The 19,647-nt window shown below is 40.9% G+C and overlaps 1 protein-coding gene and 1 long non-coding RNA gene across 2 annotated transcripts in view; one reads left to right on the top strand and one right to left on the bottom strand.

Moving 5' to 3' along the window:
• LOC137147525 (uncharacterized) overlaps positions 1–19,647 on the top strand; it is an 89,698-nt gene that overhangs the window by 15,919 nt on the left and 54,132 nt on the right. The gene's annotated exons all lie outside the window — the stretch shown is intronic.
• The window catches only part of GLT1D1 (glycosyltransferase 1 domain containing 1), a 78,522-nt gene continuing 63,704 nt past the window's right edge, over positions 4,830–19,647 (bottom strand). The window contains exons 11-12 of the mRNA XM_067539746.1: positions 17,491–17,589; positions 4,830–7,177 (exon numbers count right to left, since the gene is read on the bottom strand). Coding sequence (XP_067395847.1) covers positions 7,031–7,177; positions 17,491–17,589 — 246 coding nt within the window. The 3' untranslated portion in view covers positions 4,830–7,030. The remainder of the gene's footprint in view (positions 7,178–17,490; positions 17,590–19,647) is intronic.

Genomic DNA, 19,647 nt, shown 5'->3' with positions numbered 1-19,647 from the left:
CAGTCATGGGCTGTCAGCTCTGACTTCTTGGAAGCCAGACACACACTTCTGTTCTTACTAGAATTAGTGCTGAATTTTTTAGCAAATGGTTTAAATTAACCTAATGGCAACCTTCTGAGGAAAAATGTATCTCTAGAATCCTACAGTCAGTGGAAGTGGCGGCAAAAATGAGAGACCCTGACCAAGGTTTTTAGAAATGACTTGTTAATTTTTTGGGTCTCCTGGTTTTTTTTATTATTTTTTTGGAGGGGTGTCCACGTTGCAGTGTTGTAAAGTGGCCTGATGTTCAGACTGTGCTGAGCTTGACAATCAGGTCAAGTTGAGCGTACAAAATTTCCAGTCACTTTTGAAAGCCTAGGCCACTATAAACAATGATAACACCTGTTTTAATGTCGTCATCTCTTACATTCACATTCATTTTCTTCCTTACCATTTTAGGCCCCGATCCTGCAAATGCTTTAGCCCTTGCATAACTTTACGTACGTTAGCATCCCACTTTAATGTGAAGTTACACTTGTGTGGCCTCAGTGCCTTACTTTGGACAATGCTGGGAAGAACCACACGTGCCTCCAATAACTATGAACACTTGGGACACATCCTCAGACCAATACACCAGGCAATCTCATGCAGTGGGCAGCAGAGATCCACTCATGCTTAGGGTCTAAGCTTTCAATATTAAAGCATCTAGACTTGGACCAACCAGCCAGAGCACAAGATGGAAATGGAATAAATTCCAGGGAGATGAAATTACTCTGGACAACTTAATGAAAAAAATGCTTAGATCCCTCTGAGCCATTAAATGATTGATTTCCACATGGAAGCACCCATCTCTTTGGACAAGCCTTTGACAAAACTATTTCTTTATTTTGCCGAGGAACTGCTCTTGACCAAAAGATTAAAAAGAGAGTGAGAAAGGGACAGAGAACATGTGATAAGCCCCACTACACAGGAGAAAAGCTAAAGTCAGGTGAGATTAAGACATGGAAAAGGGGGCAAAGATAGATCAGATTTTCACATTCAATTAGCAGAAAGGTTCTAATTGCAACATTTTTGAGTTCACTTGATGTTCAGGTTAAGCTGATGGCAAATTACATTTGAAAAAGAAGCACCAATAGCGTTTCAGTCTTAGACTAGAGTTTAACATCTTCCTCTGATGGCTTTTTTCAAGCTCTGATGTTTGAACTAGCTTAATAGCAAGAGAAAAGAGCTTGTCTTTTTGAGATCAGACAGTAAGTACCTTTGGCTAATTTGGTAGCTCTGAGCCATCCATTAAGATTTTAAATCACTCTGGTCAATTTTGGATTGAAAGTGGCATCCCAAAGGGCTGTGATTAATCCACTGAGCCATCCAACCTACTGCAAAATGTCAGGATTTAACATGTACAGACATTTGGCATCCCTGATAAACTGACAACCGCTCAGTAGAATTGTTAACTTTTACCGCATCGGAAGGCCGAATTTAAAATGTTAACTCTCTAAGCACCATGAGACATCAATTATAATTGAAGGCTGTCTCCCCAAAGAGCCCTGGTGTATTAAAACACTTACAGAAAGGGCTGCATATCCTTCCAGCCCTTTAAATATTCTGGTTCCCTGGGAGAGCCTGATTTTATTTTGTTTGGCTTTTAAATCCTTGCACATAACCATAATGAGCCATGACAGGTCTGAAGAGGAAAGCTCAGCTTTTGCTCTCTTGAACCCCTTCAGGAGCTGTGTGTAAAGAATGTCCCGAATACCATCAGGGCTATATCGCTGTTTTAAGAACCATTTCATATTCTGGTGCTGAAGCTGCTAGAACTAGTAGATGGTGCCAGGGCTCCACAATTCAGATCCTGAGTCAGATCTAGCTACACACTCTGGGTGTTCAGATTGTGAATGCTAGGATTAGAGGCCAGCCACAAAGGGCTAGATTAGGTGTGCCCATGCTAGGGAATAAAAAGTCCCTCACACCCTTCTGCAGGCTATTGGGGCTTTGCACTCAGAAGTAAGTGGGGCGTCTCGCTTGCCTCCCTCCCCAGAGCAGGAATGAAGCATAGGTAGCGCATTGGTTCTATTTCTTCCATCCGCTAGCCAGAGTATCTGAGCTAGTGGTAGGAGTGGCGGGGAGTAGCAATTGATTACTGGTGTAGATCAAATTTAAATGACTAATCCCTGGGAGCAAGAATTGTGTGTCAGCTCCAGTGTCTACTGGGGTGCACCTAATTGGATTAATTAACAGTATCAGCCACAGGGATAATGCTCAGGGTGAGTTTTCCTGGGAAAGGAATTGGAGCGAAACATTTTGCAGCCATCTCTGTTATTAAATGGAAGTTGGCCTCACTTGCAAGACCTCATAGGCTAGAGGAAGGGGGGCGGGGTCTGGAAAGGGAAGCCAAGCATCTATCATAAGGATGGTAGGAGAAGGAAAGAAGGCCTAGGGTCAAAAATGGATTAATGTTGCATGTAAAATGACCTTGACTGTTTTAAAATGAATTAAGGTTGCATGAAAGGTCCATTGTGCCTTAGATTAGCCATCAGTCAAATGGGTCTAATATTTACTTCATGGGGATAATAAGGCTTGAGTATTTGTGATCCTTGGATCAAAGTGGATAAAGTGCAAAACTTATATGGAATTGGGTGGTGTTTATTGTGATTGAAAAATATCCCCTAGCAAATACTATAGACCCTGATCCAGGGGTTTTACTGGTCCCAAGAATTCCAGACAGACAGGTGATGAATGACCTCCAAATTTAATGCTTGTGATCACTGAACAGTGTCACTGGATGACTGTATAAAATAGCCCAAGGTGCTGTGCTCACAGTACTACTTGGGTTACTTTTAATACGTATGTTTCAGGAGAGTTGTTTGTTTTTCATTCTTTCTGCATGGTTCTCACATGTAAATGTGTGTATTGCTGTTTCCCAGATGCATTTTTCATATTTATAGATTAAATGCTGCATGAAAAATTGTATGTTAATTATGTTTTTTGGGTGTAACAGAATTTCTTACTTGAACACTTTTTTGCTGGAAGTACTGCAAATGGCTAAGTCAGGTACAATTTGTCAAGGCGTAAAGTTGCTTGATATTTGGCAATTAGTAAGTCACATTTAAAACAAGATTTCTAATCATTGCACCGTTAACTCAGTACTTCACCATGAAGCTGAATTCCATCCCACTTTTTTTTTAATGACTATGCTTCTGCATATTTGTTGGAAGACAACGTGTGTTGTAGGAAAGAGGGGAAAACAGTGTATAATAGGTCATAGTGCAGATGGCGGAGTAAGGAAATGCAGCCGGGGAAAGGCTGTGAGAATTGGTTCTGGGAGAATCAAAACTTCCTGGGACAAATTCTCAGCTGATATAAGTGGCCATAGTTCCACTGAAATCAATGGAGCTATGAGACCATTTATACCACCTGAGGTTATACCCCCTTGTGGTTCCCTGGAAGAGTTTTCTCTTAAATTCCTCCTTTAGGAATTAACTTCCTGTGGAAGAAGTGGAGGATTGGCTAAAAGAGAGACTGTGGCCTGGAGAGCTACCTCATCAATGATTGGGAATGGAGCAGCCCACAGAAATGTTGGGCCTACATTCTGAAATAAGAATGTCAGAGAGTAACTGATAGGTCAAGATTCATTTGCAGGCTTAAAATCTGTTAATCGATATGTGATGGCCGGTGGCCGTTAAACTCAACGCTTGCTGATAATTATTTCTCAGCATCTAAGATGGCAAACTGCCCCCAGAGATAGATTTATACCATAGATTTCATCACTTTCAGGTCAGATGGGACTATTGTGATCATCTAGTCTGACTTCTTCCAGAACACAGGCCATAGGACTTCCCTGTGTTAATTTCTGCTTCAAGTCCAATAGCACTGGTTAAACTACAGCATCTCTTTTAGAAAACCAGCCAGTCTTAATTTAAAAACTGCCAGTAATGGAGACTCCACCAAGATGGATCTTCCAAAGTTGTTGCAAAGAGGAACTATTCTTACTGCTCACAATTTGTGCCTTATTTCCAGTCTGATTTTGTCTAGCTCCAACTTACAGCCCATGGTTTTGTGGTACCTATTTCTGCCAGACTAAAGAGCCTTCTCATCTAATTTCTGTTCCCCATGTAGGTACTTGTAGACTGTTATCAAATCACCCATTAACTTTCTCTTTGATAAGGAGCTCAGTCTATTTAGCTTAAGTCTTTCACTATAAGGTACAGTTTTTTCCAATCCTTGAATCAGTCTCGTGGCTCTTCTCTGAACCCTCTCCAATTTATCAACATCCTTCTTGACCTGTGAACACCAGAACTGGACTCAATATTCCAGCAGCGGTTCCACCAGTGCCAAATATAGAGGTAGCATAACCTTCCTACTCCTAGTCCAGATTTCCCCTGTTCATATATCCAAGGATCACATTAGCTCTTTTGGCCACAGTGTCACATTGGGATCTCATGTTTGGCTAACTAGCCACCATGATCCCCCTGTCTTTTTCAGTGGCACTGCTTCCCAGGATATGCTTTGCTCGTAGATGTATGACCTTCTATTTGGCCATATTGAAATGCGTATTATTTGCCTGTGCTCGGTTTACAAAGCAATCCACATTATTCTGTATCAGTAATCAGTCCTCTTAATTATTTACCACTCATCCAATCTGTGTATCATCGGCAAACATTATCAGTAATTATTAGATGTTTGTTTCCAAGTCGCTCATTAAATATGTTAGCATAGGACCAAAAACAGCCCTTGTGGACCCCAATAGAAACATAGGTGCTCAATGATGATTTCCTCTTTTCAATTAAATTTTGAAACCTAACATTTTAACCACTTTTCAATCAATTAATATATGCCATGGTGATTTTGTATCATTCTAGTTTATTAATCCAGATACTGCGTGGTACCACGTCAAATGCCTTACACAGGTATATTACATCAACACCATTTTATCAACCAAATTCATCAAAAAGTGACATGAAGTTAGTTGACAAGACTTATTTTCCATTAACCTATATTGATTGGCATTAAATATATTACCTTCCTTTGATTCCCATATCATCTGCTCCATTATTTTGCCTGGGATCAATGTCAGGCTGACAGGCCTATAGTTAACTGGATCATCCTGCTTACCCTTTTTAAATATGGGCACAACATTAGCTTTCTTTCAGTCCTCTGGAGATTTCCCAGTGTTCAAAGGCTTATTGAAAATCGACATTATGGGTCCAGAGAGCTCCTTAAGCAGGTCTTTTAAAAGTCCTGGATGCACGTTATCTAGACCTGCTGATTTTAAAATGTCTGACTTTAGATAGCTAATATTTAACATCACCCTTAGTTACTGCGATCGGAAAATATATCATTACCACATGATATGAATATATCATGGGGTTTTTTTCCTCAACTACAGAACAGAAATATTGACTGAACACTTCTGCTTTTTGTGTATTATGGACAGCTGTACCATATACATATAGTAATGGACCAATGCCATTGTTAGGATTCATTGAGTTCCTTATATCATTAAAACACTTCTTTGATTTGACTCTACTGCCCATAGATTTCTCTGTGTGTCCTTTTGCTTCCCTTATCAATTTTCAATACTTCCTAGCTTCCAATTTATATTCATTGCTATCAACTGCCTCTTTTTTTCCATTTGTATTATAATAAATGCTTTTCCTTCTCCTCTGAGCCCAGGTTGCTTTTACCAAAAACTGAGAGCAAGAGAACATGTATAGAATTAACATAGCAGTTATCACCCTTGAAATCACTCCAGTTTTGTCCCCAGGGTGTGCTATATCTCATGCTATTGAGGACAGTACCAACTAAGTCAAACTAGCCCATTACAACAGAAAACTAGGAAAGGCCTTGGAAGGGAATGAAGAATATTAACATTTTTTTTTCTTTAGGATTACTGACTAAACATTTGCAACACATCCAAGAGGTAAAACGGAGAGTCAACATGCACAGTGAATTCATTAACACAAACAGGGTGTGACCCAAAGCCCATTAAAGTCAATGGAAAGGTTCTCCCTGGCTTCAATGGGGCTGGATCTGGCCCATGTATAGTAGTTATAGTTGCCCAACAACAAATGTTTAAAACTTGTAAACAGTTCACGTTTTATAAATAGCACCCTTCCTCGACACCACATTGTGGAAAACCAAGCTACTATTTTAACTAATGAGCAGTCAGTAATGATTGGTTTCGCCTTCATGTGGCCATTAATAGCTCTTCTTAACATATGATATCCTGTTACATTAAGTTTACAATAATAACACCAAAGAATCACTCCTAACAAAAGTACCAAATTACAGATGTAAGTTACATTTTTGTTCCTTGTAATAGCCTCCATCCATCTTTTCTAAGAACGTAGGTCACTTGTGAGGTCCCCAGAATTTGGTGATTTTTAAGAGGTAGCTGCTGTCTTCCAATAATTCATAAATAAAGTAAAATTTGTAAACACCAAAGAGTGACTACAATTCCTCACGCTAGAAAGCATCAACGGCTGTATTGCTCGTTAGCTCCAGGCAGTTACACTCTTGATAAATGTGCCAGTCACGTGACTAACTTTAGACCATGTAGGCCTGGCTAACATGTGCTTAATGTATTTGTATGCTTGATCATTCAAAATAGAGACGAACCCCCTCTTTCAATATTATATTTATCATTGATGTATATCTGAATAAATTCAGCTTAATTAAATTGGAGTGTAAATGCCTTAATCCCCAGGAGCTTTGTGAGGCTACAACACAGTCACTGAGTTTACATGAGTTCACAATGGATGAAATCCACCCCTGTGCACAAGGAGTAGGCCTATTTTGAGGCCCATATGATCCCACAATATTAAGAAATCCACCTATTCTTAATTTCACTGGTGCTGCCTACTGTTGACACAGGATGGTGAATTAGATGAACAACCGATCTGATGCAGTATGTTTGTAAATTGGGCGCAGTTGAGCGGAACAATACATCCATAATGTATGATTTTTTTTTTTCTTGAAAATAATCTGATTACAGTTCCATCATTAAAGTGATACAGAATAAGATCAGTTTCCACATTTGAGATCCAATGATTCACTGGAGTTGCAAGACAAGATTTTGATAGGCCTTTCTTTCACATTCCCATGAATGGTGTTTCTTCACATACGCTTTTGCCTTTGTCACAATTTCTCTTCTCAAAGTGGGGTCATTCATCAGACTTTTGGAAAGCTGGACAAACTCCTAAAAAGTTAAAGAAAACAATAAATGTTACTTGAGGTTCTCCTGACCTAGAAACAATACTGAAACTGCAGTAAAGTAGTTGAACTTAGAGTGAACACACACCAAGCAGTCCAAGAGCCATTCTTCAGAACCAAGTGCCACATTTTATACATAAGTAGAGATCAAGAAATAACAAATAACATTTTAAATCTTTATGCTACCCACCAGCTAGGGAACTGACAACCACAGCCCAATCCCTAGAGCACTAGACTAGATGAAAATATGGGAAAACAAGTTGAGACAGAAAAGTGTTTGAACACCATACATTTACTGCGATGAAGTGTGCCATGGCTGAGTAAGAAGTTACAAATTCAACTGATTTCCTGAATGAAGGGAGTTGGTATCAGAAAGTTTTGATCTCAGCTCAACTAGGCATATGCCGGGCTACTAATGAGGCATCTTCAGTTAATTGCGTGCTTGTAGTGAGGTTGAGAAACACACTTCACAAAGATGTCTATAATATAAAGTAAAGAACATACACTCGGTACAAATGATCTGTATTGTGCCAGGGCCTGGATGCATGATTAGGCCAATCTAATAAGGAACTGTTGAACTGTGTGGTGCTGGAGGCTCGTGACCTGGAAGCTACTCGTTCTCTGTATCAAAAGGTCTGCAAAATGCAGTATGTGAAATCTCTTTAGCCTTGTGGGGCAAGTTACTGGACATGATAGAACAAGGCTATTCCCTAGTCACTTGCTCTGCCATTCCAATTTTGTTTTTAGGAAGTGATGGTATCAACCTAATTAACATGAGTGCTGATGTCACAGTTGGAGGCCACTAAGTAAACACATCCACTTCAGCACAGCTCATGTGATCTTTCTGCCATTAAGGGACGACTTTCAGCAGCGAAGTTGAATTACTGAAGTAGCTCAAAACTTCCGTATAGCACCATGTGCTAGCTTTGAAATGTCAACAGCTGTTAGATCAATGAAAAATGCAGATCATTAGTTGCTACGCAAATGCTGATGAAAGTCAGTATTAGACTCCAAGAGGAGCATGAGGGCATTTGGACGTGGATGGCAGTTTCTTGACAACAAGCTGTCAACTAATGAGATCACTGAGGCCCTCCGACAGAGCACTGAAAATACAAATAAGACTGAAATTTGGTCAACAACTCATTCGTTAACCAACAGTACTTAAATTAAATTATACAGTTCACCTATAAAAAACTTGGTTATCAAAGAATAAAGATTGCTGATGTAATTCATATGGCCCATGTGCAAAATATGTAACTATGGTATGACCGTTGGGAACCAATGCTGATATGTGAAATCATACAGTCCAGTCACAGCCTTTGCTGCTCATTGACAAGACATGCAAATGCTTTCAATACATGTATCACTATGATGTGTACCTTCTATAGTCAAAGACATATATTAGTGGAAGAGTTTGTAGGTAAATCCAGGCATCAGCTTTATAGTGGATACTAGAATAAATAAGGTGAATTGTTGCATGTCAGTATCAACATTATACATCTAGTTATAGTATAGCTTCAATCTTGCATGGTGATCCATATGGGAAGTCTGCTATGCTTATATAGTGAAGAATTGGGGCCTACAAATATAGCAGAAAATGTACATATGTTATCTTAGCTGGTCGTTACTCACTGGTCTTTTCAAACCTGAGTGTTTTAGAATGGCTACGCCTTAGTTATGTGTTTCATATAAAGTTTATATGAAACACATCAGCAGCTGTAATTCTAAATTGACTGAAGAAATTCCCACAAAAAAAATTCATTTAAAAAAAATGAGACCTCTGAAAATTTAAACTGGGTGGGAGGATGAGGCTTCATTTGCTGGCTGCATAATATTATCTAGCACGTCAGGCTACCAAGTGTCCATATAGGAAACATTTGTGCAAACGGTACATAAGGTTTTCTATAGCACCAGGGCTGCTCCTTCTGCACAATTCTAGGGTTCACAAGAAAGAGCAAAAGAACAGCTTCCCTGCTTGGACTAGTGGAGAGGGACCCATTAGTAGCGCTCCCATCCTGTAAAAGATACACAGGAAAGCACGACACTACTTGAAGTGCACAGAAGATGAGCTTCCCTTCTGTATAAATGCCAAAAACTCATTTGAGGAATTATCTATACGTATGATTTCTTCTGGGTCCATTTTTCTTCCAGTCAGCATTACAAAAAAGAATGACTACTTGTGGAAAAAATATCTGATTAATTCACAAAGGGGGCCCTCATGAACTCAAAGATTCCTACTGGGGTGTTCATCTTTAGTAACATATGTAGTTGTGAAGTCTTCGAATGGCATAAAAATATTCCTGCAAAGTGCTTTCAAAATTCAAAGAAGTTCTTCACAAAGGATCTTCCAGTTAGCACTGTAGATTAACAGATTTGGTGCTATAATGATAACATCACAGAGGCATTTAATATATTCTCTTCTAAACCCTCTCTCTGCTTTGCCCGTTCTCTGTTGCAGTTGATACCACCAGCATCCTCCACTGGTCACCGAGGGTTGTAATCATCTCTGATGACTCCTTTTTTGTTCTCCCATCATGTCTAATTTCTGATGCCTTTTTCCCTTCAGAACACACAAAAAAATCTGATCTTCTTTCTTGCCCGTGTGACCAAAATACTTGTCCATGCCCATATCCTCTCCCATTCTGACTACTGCAACTTATTACATTCCAGCCTTATAGATATGCACGCTGCCTGTACCAATCCATCCAAAACATGACTGCAAAGATTACTTTCCTTGCTCAGTGATCTGATCGTGTCAGATCACGCCCCTCCCCACCACAAACACACATTCCTTGCATTCATCTACTGGCAACCGTTAAAATACCACACAGAATTCTAACTTCACATTTTCCCCTTCAAGGCTCTGCACAGCCTGGACAAGCTCTCAAGACTTGTCTCCTACTGCGTTCCAAATGATGTCTTCTGTTCCTCCAGTGATGCCAATCTTGATGCTCCTTTCATTTCCTTCTTCCACCTCCCATCTCTGTGCTCTTTTCCATACTGCCAAGAACACACAGAAGCAGGATAAACGGGGAAAGTCTTTACATGCCTTCTACTAGTTAGATCCAATCTCCTACACTATCAGAACAGTAAATTATAATTTTCACTCCGCCACATTCCAACTTTAATTTTATGCTCCTGTGGAGGATTTTATTTTTGTTTAAAAATAATTTATGTAAATTACACATATCAGAGGCAGCAGTGTACCATTGCTTGACGGGTAGTTCTATTAATATTCTTTAAGAATATGTGGATACAGAGGACAAAAACTTGGAAATATGTAAATGATAGACGCTATGAGATACTTTCATACAATTAAAATCCCTTACGCTGGTGATAACTGCAGTATGATATTAAACATGAGTCCAAAGAGGAATGGTGACGCAACTACGGGAGGGGAAAAACGGCAAATGGATACAGCCAGGGTCCTTTAGCTGTAGCTGTTCTACTGACTCAGAGTGTGACTCAGGCAAGTTGCTCAGGGTGTGATCCGAAGCCATCGTAAAGACCTGCATTGACATGACTGTGTTTTGGATCAGGCCCCTGGAGCATCTAATTTAGGGTGCCTCCATTTCTGGATGCTCGGTGTAAGACTGCAAGGGCCTGATATTCAGGTGGTCCCCACACCTCCCACTGATGTCAGCTGGAGCTGCAGTTGTTTGACACTGTGAAAATCAGGCCCCCAGTGGCTGAATCTGAGCATCCAAAACTGGAGGCTCTCAGAATTAGATGCCGCTTCTGAAAATTAATTTCTCTCTGCGTCAATTCACCTACAGAAAGGTGGGTCTAATAATATTTGCCTGCCTGACAATTGATATGTGGCATAAAGGGTGGAGACTCAGTTGTTAGTTACAGTGAAGAAAGGTTGGGACCAGCACTAGGATGCTTAGGTTTATAAGTAATGTGATGCGTGCCCTATTTCTGGACAATAGCTATCCCCCTGGGCACAGTTATCTTCAAAGGTAATGTCACTAATGTTTCTCCCTCAGGCAGACTGCCCAATTAGCCTTAAAGAAAATGCAAACAGCCTCCACAAATGGCACATACCAAAAAATGTCAGTACAATATTTTGCAAGCAGCCCTACAGACCCGGATGTCTTTGCGAGATGAACCCTGGAAAATATAGCAGGCACCATGCTAATAAAATGCATGTCCTCTGAATTACCGTAAGTACCAGGCCAGGGCCATTTCACAGCACCGACAGTATGAAATTAAAATTGTATATACATTTATACATAAAGTAAATCTGCAATTGAACCATTTCAGTTTCAGCTTCAGGAGAGGACAGGGACACGGAATTTAAACAGCCCAGTCTTACCCCCAAAGAAAACAAATTCCAGATCTAAAACTAAATTAGCAGTTAAGACCAGCAATGCACCGACCAGTAATGGCAGAGCACGACAGCTACAGGGCAACAGGTCGGTATTTCCCAACCGCCTGAACAATCAGTGCTGGCATTGCCTAAACCAGCAAGCTGGTCTGTTCAATACTGTCCTGACTTGAGCAAGTCCTCAAGACCAGAAACATAGACTCAAGGCTACATCCTGGCCATGTACCGGTAGCTCTTTACGATGGGAATGGCATGGACTCACACTGCTGGAGGAGGGCAACATGCCATGCGTGTGCTCCTGTCTGTAGCTCCACTAATTGGTTCAGAGAAGACCCCACTTCTTCTCTGCCTCCCTTACACAGGTTAGTGTTGCTGATTTCACTATTTTGCCTGGGGACTGGAGAGGTTTCTATAACCGCCGCACCCTTGGGATCCTGAGCAGATGCTGGGTATTCTATAACCCTAAAGCTTGGGCTGCAGAACAAGTGTGCATGTCCTCCATTTGAACACGCTTCTGTGATTATTTATAGCCCACACATGGACCGCTACTCCTTTATTTCTTAGTTATCAGTTTTCCTTTCGGGTCACATTAACTCAGTGTCACATATTCCATAAACTTGCAAATTTGAGTAATGGCAGGAATAAAACATGACTTGAAAAGAAGGGTGCATAATAACTCAAGCAGCAAGGTCACCATGTTTTGCGACTTTTCACTTTTATGTTAACTGCTGCGTCCAGCTGGGTATTTCCTTTGTTGATTAGCACAACCGTCTATGTACGTGGTCATGAGGGCTCAGCATACCTACCAGTGGTTAATTAGGAGTATAATGAAGCTAGAAAAGTCATCTAATTTCTTTGTAAGCCAGGAGAGGTCACTTTTTTCACTAAAAAGGGAAGTTTGTGCTTAAAATTATTATTGTTTCATAAATCAATTCAAACCCAGTCCATTTAGCATCCCAACTTAAGACGAAATGAAATAACCCCAACACGTACCAGGTGCAAAACCCCAGTCCCTACATTATCTATCTTGCTTCTTTTCAAGTTACTATTGCATACAGGTTTCTATTTTGGGGGGAAGGATATACAACTGCAATGTTTGTAACAGAGCAGATCTAGGTTCAAATTCAGAAATTTGCTACATCCACCACGTATCAGAGGCAATGGAGCAATAAAGGAATAAATCCAGTATATCAAACTAACAGCCTGTTGTTCCCCTAGTGCTGGATAGTCAACTCTGGGGATTGCAATGGAGGACACCTCCTGAGGAAGAGGAAATGAAGCACGAAAGAGGGGCTTAGCTGAAGGAGGGAGCTGACTGATGAAAGAGTAGAACCCTATAGTAGTATGCATGGGGGAAGGACGCTCATGAGAAAGTACACTGAAAGCACCCTCACGGGTATACTGATCCTCCAAGCACTTCAATAAAGCCTTCCACGTTGCACCATAATGTTTACTATGAGAAGGAAAAAAGATTAATTGTAAAGAAATAAGAATCCAAACTAGACACAGTTCTACTGGCTACTCATCAGCTAATCTGTGGACAGGGAAAGAATGATTTGGGATACTGCTTAACAATGCAAACACCAGCAGGAATGTGACGGAGGGTCTGAGTTAACTTACACTGAAAATAAACCTTTCTTGGCTGATGAAAATCTGGACAATTCAGATAATGTACTTAACAGATGGTAAATAGTGTTGCCTGCTTCCTGAACTATCTGAATCAGATTCAGACAGGGGTGGAACTATATGTAAACTGTTGTTCTTAGATGAATTCCAAAGGAATTTCCAAACGGTTGGTTCTGACAGACGGCTAATTTTGAAGCAAACTAACATACTGTAACTGAGGTTACTGTGGGCAATATTTTACCAAATACTTAAGAAGACATGAAGTAATCAGAAGAGGGAGAAAAAACATATTGCTTTCCAGCACACAGGTTGCCCCGCGTCTATGGCGTACCAGGTCCTCTAAGACAGTGTTTCTCAACCTTTTAAGTAGAAAGTACCCCCTAATTTCTGAAAATGTTAATAAGTACCCCAATTTTCCACTCTGAGAAATACAACCTTTGCTGCTGAATGACTGTATTTCTCGTAAAGCAGGAGAGTTCTGCAGTGCTGTGTGGCTGTGGCAGATCACAAAACTCCCTGCTGTTTCTTCCCTCCTTCCTCCTCCCCTACCTCCATATAGAAGCAAAAGTCAATGCCAGCCAATCACTATGGCCTGATGGCAGGGTCACATGATGTTCTCCTCACACAGGTGGGAATTTGTGAGGCATGAGCAGGCACTAGTGGCCCACCAGAGTGGATAGCAGCGTTTCCCATGGCCGTCCCTGGGCGGGGGTGCGGGCCTGGAGCAAATTACACTATGTGGGCCCCTCTTATGATTTTTATACTGGTAAAATCTGGGGCTGCATGGTTGTCAATTTCACTTCTCAGCTAGAGCAGTGAAATTGACAAGTAAGACTAGCTCCAGGACTGGGCAAGTCGCTGGGCTCTCTGCCTGGCTTTCTGGGCACTGGGCTTTGAGCCAGGGAGGGGAGCTGTCACCTGGGCAAGTTGCAGGCGGCTGCCACCTGGCTGCCAGCCTGGGAGGTGGGCGACTGCCACCTGCTCTGAACTGGGGTGGAGCAGGCTTCCGCGGAGGCTGGGACCGGGGATGTAGGCAGGCAGCTGCTGCCCATCTTCAAGCCAGGGCATGGGAGGCTGTCTCTCGGTTCAGAGCCGGGGCACGGGTGGCAGCCACCCAGCTGTGAGCCCAGCTCGCAAGGTGCAGGAGGCTGCTGCCGGGCTCCCACCTGGGAGCTGGGACCGGCGGCACACGGGCGGCTGCTGCCTGGCTTCCCAAAAAGCTGGGACCAGGTGGGAAGCGGGCGGCAGCCACCTGGCTTCCCCAGAAGTCGACGGTTGCCACCTGCCTCCCTTCACTGGGTTTTTCTCCACATATCCCCTGCCTGTGTCTTGCGTACCCCCAGGGATATGCATACCACAGGTTGAGGAACTATGCTCTAAGAGCAGACTATGTAAATGGCTACAAAATATATTCCTGCCATTTCCAACAATACAAACAGGTTTTAGCAACAGGTTGAGATTAGAAATGTTCTATTTTATCTGAACTCTTTGATCTATTATCCCTCCATTGACCTTGTGAGATATTATATATGGAGGTTTGAAACACTGTATTTGATGTAGATTGGTGGTATGGGATAATCATGAGATATGGGATAATCATGAAATAGTCACTTTATCGTTAAGATTGAGTGAAAGTGTTTGGCATTCTGTCGGACAGTTCAGGTAAAAGTTATGCAGCAATCCCCTGTGGAATCGGACTATTAACATGCAAACAGATCTTTTTCCGACCCATTTGCAAACCTCGATACTTTATACATGATTTGATATCAAAGCCATTTTAAAGGAGCTTTATTAAATATGATACAATTGCTAGGGTACAGAGAAAGGACAGAGATTACTTCGCTTTCCAAGATAGAGCACCTGCACAAACATTAATTATTCCAATGCAAATACTACCTAGGACGATGCTAGTTAATATGGTAATACAAGTTAACACCTTTCCTTAGAAGACACTCAGGGATGTAGAACAAGGATATCAGAAAAAAAGGGGTCACTGATCTTAAAAACAGTATTTTGGGGAGAATAGCAGGAGATCAGACTGAAATGGGATAGAGAAACTGCGAAGTACAGAACTCTAGAAAGAACAGCATCATATTTACAGTCTCTTCCTGTACTCCTAATCCAACAAAGCATTTAAGCATATGAACAGCCTTTCTGAATTCAGTGGGACAACTCGCATGTTTCAAGCAAAGTGCTCTGCTATAACTTTAAGGTTTTAGATGAGGGAGTCAGTATTTAGGTATGTTGTTGTAGCATTTATCTTTGTTAAATTGATCTTGATCTGCTCCTGCAAAGGCTTATGTGTGAGCTTAGCCTGTTTCATGATCAGGGCCTATGTGAAATCGGTATTTGAGTTTCAGCTCAATAACTGAAAGGTTGTGGGAGGCATTGGATGTGTTCGAAGGCCACCAGTATGCGTTTCAGTTAGACCCCCATCCTGCAACTGCATCCATGCAAAGGGACCACTGGGCCTGTGAGGAACCCCACTGAAGTCAATGGGGCTCCATGCAGGCATAGTTGCAGAATCAGGGTTTAAGTACATAAAACAGTTTAGGACAGCTCTGCCTCTGCCACCCAGAGAGTAATTTAAAAAAACCCAAAGGAAAACAAATTGCCGTAATTAACAAAGATCCGATTGTGAAAACCATAGGGAACAATAAGTGAATTCTCCAGAGACAAATGTTACTTGAAATAATTTTTTCAGTTAAAAAACTAATGAAAATAAAAAGAATTCACCTTCCCGAGACCATGCTTAATAGCATGCATTAATCATACCCATATTGCAAAGCTGGTAAATATAATGCATTTCCACTTTGCAAAACGAGCAAATAGGCTGTTCAAAGAAGTTTTATTTTATTTGAGGTTGGATAAAAAATGACCATGTTTAGCTGTAGGTTGGTATTAGTAAACTCTGGTTTATGTAACAAACAGATTCATACCTCTCAACCACAAAGAACTCCCCAAACCTTCTAATTAGCTTAACTGGGATATTGTCTGATTTGTAAAAACAATGCTCTTCACATACAGTGGGAACATGGACACTTTGAAAACTATATATTAGATTGTAATAGATTTTTCTCACAGCCATTAATAGAATTTAATTCCATCAGTATTGCAGACATAATAACTGAGCAATAATCCAATACATTGACATGCCAAACAAACTGAAACTACAGTACAAACCTCTCTGTCACACTCATGATGAGAAGAGATTTTGCAGTTTAAAGAATATTGGCCCAGTCCAACTCCAATGAGATTTGCATTGGACCCTGGTGACTATCTAGGATACTACATCAAACAAATGTCCTGCAGAATAAGTTTCTCCCTCTAATGAAAACATCAGCTGGTCTATCTTTCTTAGATCATGAGTTAAAAATATTGGTGTCTATTTCTAGTCATTGAATCTTCCCTTCTCCATTATCAAAGCTGATGACTGTATGGGAAAAAAGCAGCCTATGTGTTTTTTGAATTTAAAGAACCTTCATAATTTTTTAAAGACTTTAGATAAAATTAAGCTTGTGTATAGCCCTTTTAATTTTCAAAGCACTAATTAACCTTTGCCATATTCCTATGGTATTACCTTCTCTGTTTTAAGGATGGGGAAAGTGAGGCAGAAAAATTAAGTGATTTGCTCAAGACCGGAAAGAATTTGTGGCAGAGTCTCTTATGCACACAATGCACAAAGACAATGACAAAACAGAAAACCACATTGGATAATGACAAACACAAATCAAGGAATCTCTAGAACTTACACACACACAGCACAAAACATTCTTTACTTTCTATGTAACTGTTATCTATTTTCTGCCCTCCTATTATTCATGACCTAATAATTCTTGATATTAACATTATCTATACTCCTAGCAATGACCATATTATCCTAACTTTCACGCTCACAGCCCTTTTGGATTTTGTGATCCACTGCTTCTTCAATATAAGTTCACATTTCAGCTAGTGCCTGAAGGGAAATATGACATCTGCACAGCATCTATTGTAGGGTTTGCCTAAGAAACCCCAAAACTAAATTAAAGCAGCTGATAAGATCTCAGCTGAGCTGCATTCTAGCCAGTGGCAGGTTCTTAAACGAGAAAGAAGCATTCAGTAAGGCTGACTCCCTAGCATTCAGTGAACTACAAAGAATGCGTGAGATAGTAACAGCACTTCATTAAAAGCAGGTTAGGCTTGTAGATTTGTAAAGAGAATAAGAGAAATAACTGCTGAAAGTCACCATGAGCAGAGCAGCAGTTAATGACAAAGGAAAATATTTTTTGGAAAGGGAACAAAACGTCCTAAGGGTGGGTGGTTTCGTTATGCTCTATTTTGATTTTTGTTGTTGTTGTTACCTGGGGATCTGTAAATAATAGTCCTGTCTCTTTATGTTGTATTATTGCTGCATTCCCAGGAATATTCCTTGCCAGCACTGGAACATCTAAATCCATTGCCTAAAGAATGTGGAGAAAAAAGAAGATGTCGTTAGTTAGGGTTCAACAATTTTAAGAGGAGTTTGTGGTGAGAAACGAAAATACAGCCCTAGTAAGAAATCTGCCTCCAAAACTGTCCCTCCCCCCCAATAGTTTTTTTTTTAAATCTCACATTAACCACTTTATGGAACGTCGTTAAAATACACAGCTGGCCGCATTGTTTTTGGCAATCGGGACTCATCGCTTTCAAAATAATATCTGAAATAGCCTTTTACCGACCATCTGGTGGGTCACTGGATTGATGCTCATCTTTCTTATGGCCGGTGTGCAAAGTACACAGGGCTTATTGGCACAGGGGGAGGCTGAAAACTCCTGGAAGTTCCTAACATATAGCAGGAACTGAGGAGTTAAAACAAAGATTCAGAGTGAAGCCTGTCACTTTCACTGCCACAGTTGACATGGCAGGGAGTTGAATAGAGACAGTTCACAGCTACCCTGAAGGGGCCAATACTCCCCGACACAGGGATCTTTGTTCTCTCATTCCACAGAAGAAGTGAGGAGCTGTGATCCACACATCTTTCAAAATCTTTGCAGTTATCAAGGGATCAGCTAGAAGGCAAGGACATCCATGGGGATGCCTTGGCCTCTTCTCTGCTGCCCCGGCTCCCACTGGGCCTTGTTGAACACGGCTCCCACATTTGAGCATGGCTCAGCTTCCTGATCGTGGCTTCTCTTAGATCTTGCTTTCTAAAGGAGGGTCCAGAGCATGGAGGAGTGCGGCTGGCACAAACTAATACAGCCTCTAACTGTAGTTTGTATCAGATTCCCCCAGGAGTTCTTTTTTACTTTATTCTTATTGTTTTTGTATAAAATATAAACACATCATGAAAAAACTATAACTACAAGCACAAGATGGAAATAACCTCTAAATAACAAACTTCAACATTCATTATTTGCAAAACCTGCAAAGAAACAGAACACAAACAAAAAACCTGAACCCACAGAGGTCATCAATTATTAAAGTGACCAAATAGATAAATAAGTGAGAACATAACCTATGACTATCGGGGACTAATATGTACTGAACTGCAAAGGTACGCAATAGTTTCCTGAGTGACCAGACATCCTCATCTTTTTTCCAAGCATTTCTATTACAGTCATTCTTTCCCTCAATGCAGTTGTAGTGAGCTCACTAAGCTGGTCTGTGTATCAGGGAGGAAGTGCAGATTTCCATTTTCTCAAAATAACTTTTGGCCTCTAAAATGGTTACTGAAATCCAGGAGTTTTTGTGGGGAAGAATCTGGCCCATTCCCTCCAGGGCTGCAGAGCTGAACACCCACAGAACCCCCAAGGCCAGGCTTTTGCAAAGTCAGATAGCATGTTGCAGAAGCAGAACTGCCCTCCCCTTATGTGGCTGCGGACGCCCTTCTATCTAAGCGTACATGGAGGAGCATATAGTCTCAAGAGGGTTCTCATATCATTTCAGGCTGTCTGTAGATCAGGAGCATAGATGCAGCACTGCATCAGTTCACCTCCAGTAAATCATCTCCATAATAAAGATCAAGGCTAGAAACTTTTGAACTAGAGTGTAAGTGTACAGAAACCAGCGTGTAAGCCCCAGTCACCCAAGGAAAGTCCCTACTCACCGCCTACTCATGCATTTGTCAAGCCCTGATGTGAAATTTTAATTACCATTGCTGGATTTGGAAATCTTGAAATACGCAAACCCTGAATGTATAATGGCTCATCTTGTACAATTATCACAGTGTCAAACAATGGAAAGAAATTCACTCTCCAAAATGTTCATTTCATTTCATACTGATTCACTGTCACTTTGGAGAGAACATATTTTTAATTACTGTCATTACAGTCTCTGATGGGGAGCAATTTTCCTTCAGCAGAAGTAGCATTGAAAAAAAAATACTAAGGGGGGAAGAAATGAGGAAGACAAATAAGTCTTTTGTTTTTGAATCTGGACAAGACTTAAAACAATACCTCAACCACTAACGAACAAAACTTTTGAGGATTTGGGCTTTAGTTTATATTTCATTTCTGAACCCGCTGGAGAAAGAGCTTGAT

Source organism: Emydura macquarii, unplaced genomic scaffold, assembly GCF_026122565.2.
Source record: "Emydura macquarii macquarii isolate MOO-44397 ecotype Brisbane River unplaced genomic scaffold, CSIRO-AGI_Emac_v2 contig_554, whole genome shotgun sequence".
Taxonomy (NCBI): domain Eukaryota; kingdom Metazoa; phylum Chordata; order Testudines; family Chelidae; genus Emydura; species Emydura macquarii.
The sequence above is the reverse complement of the archived record's forward strand: the minus strand, read 5'-3'. Positions and strand labels throughout refer to the sequence as shown.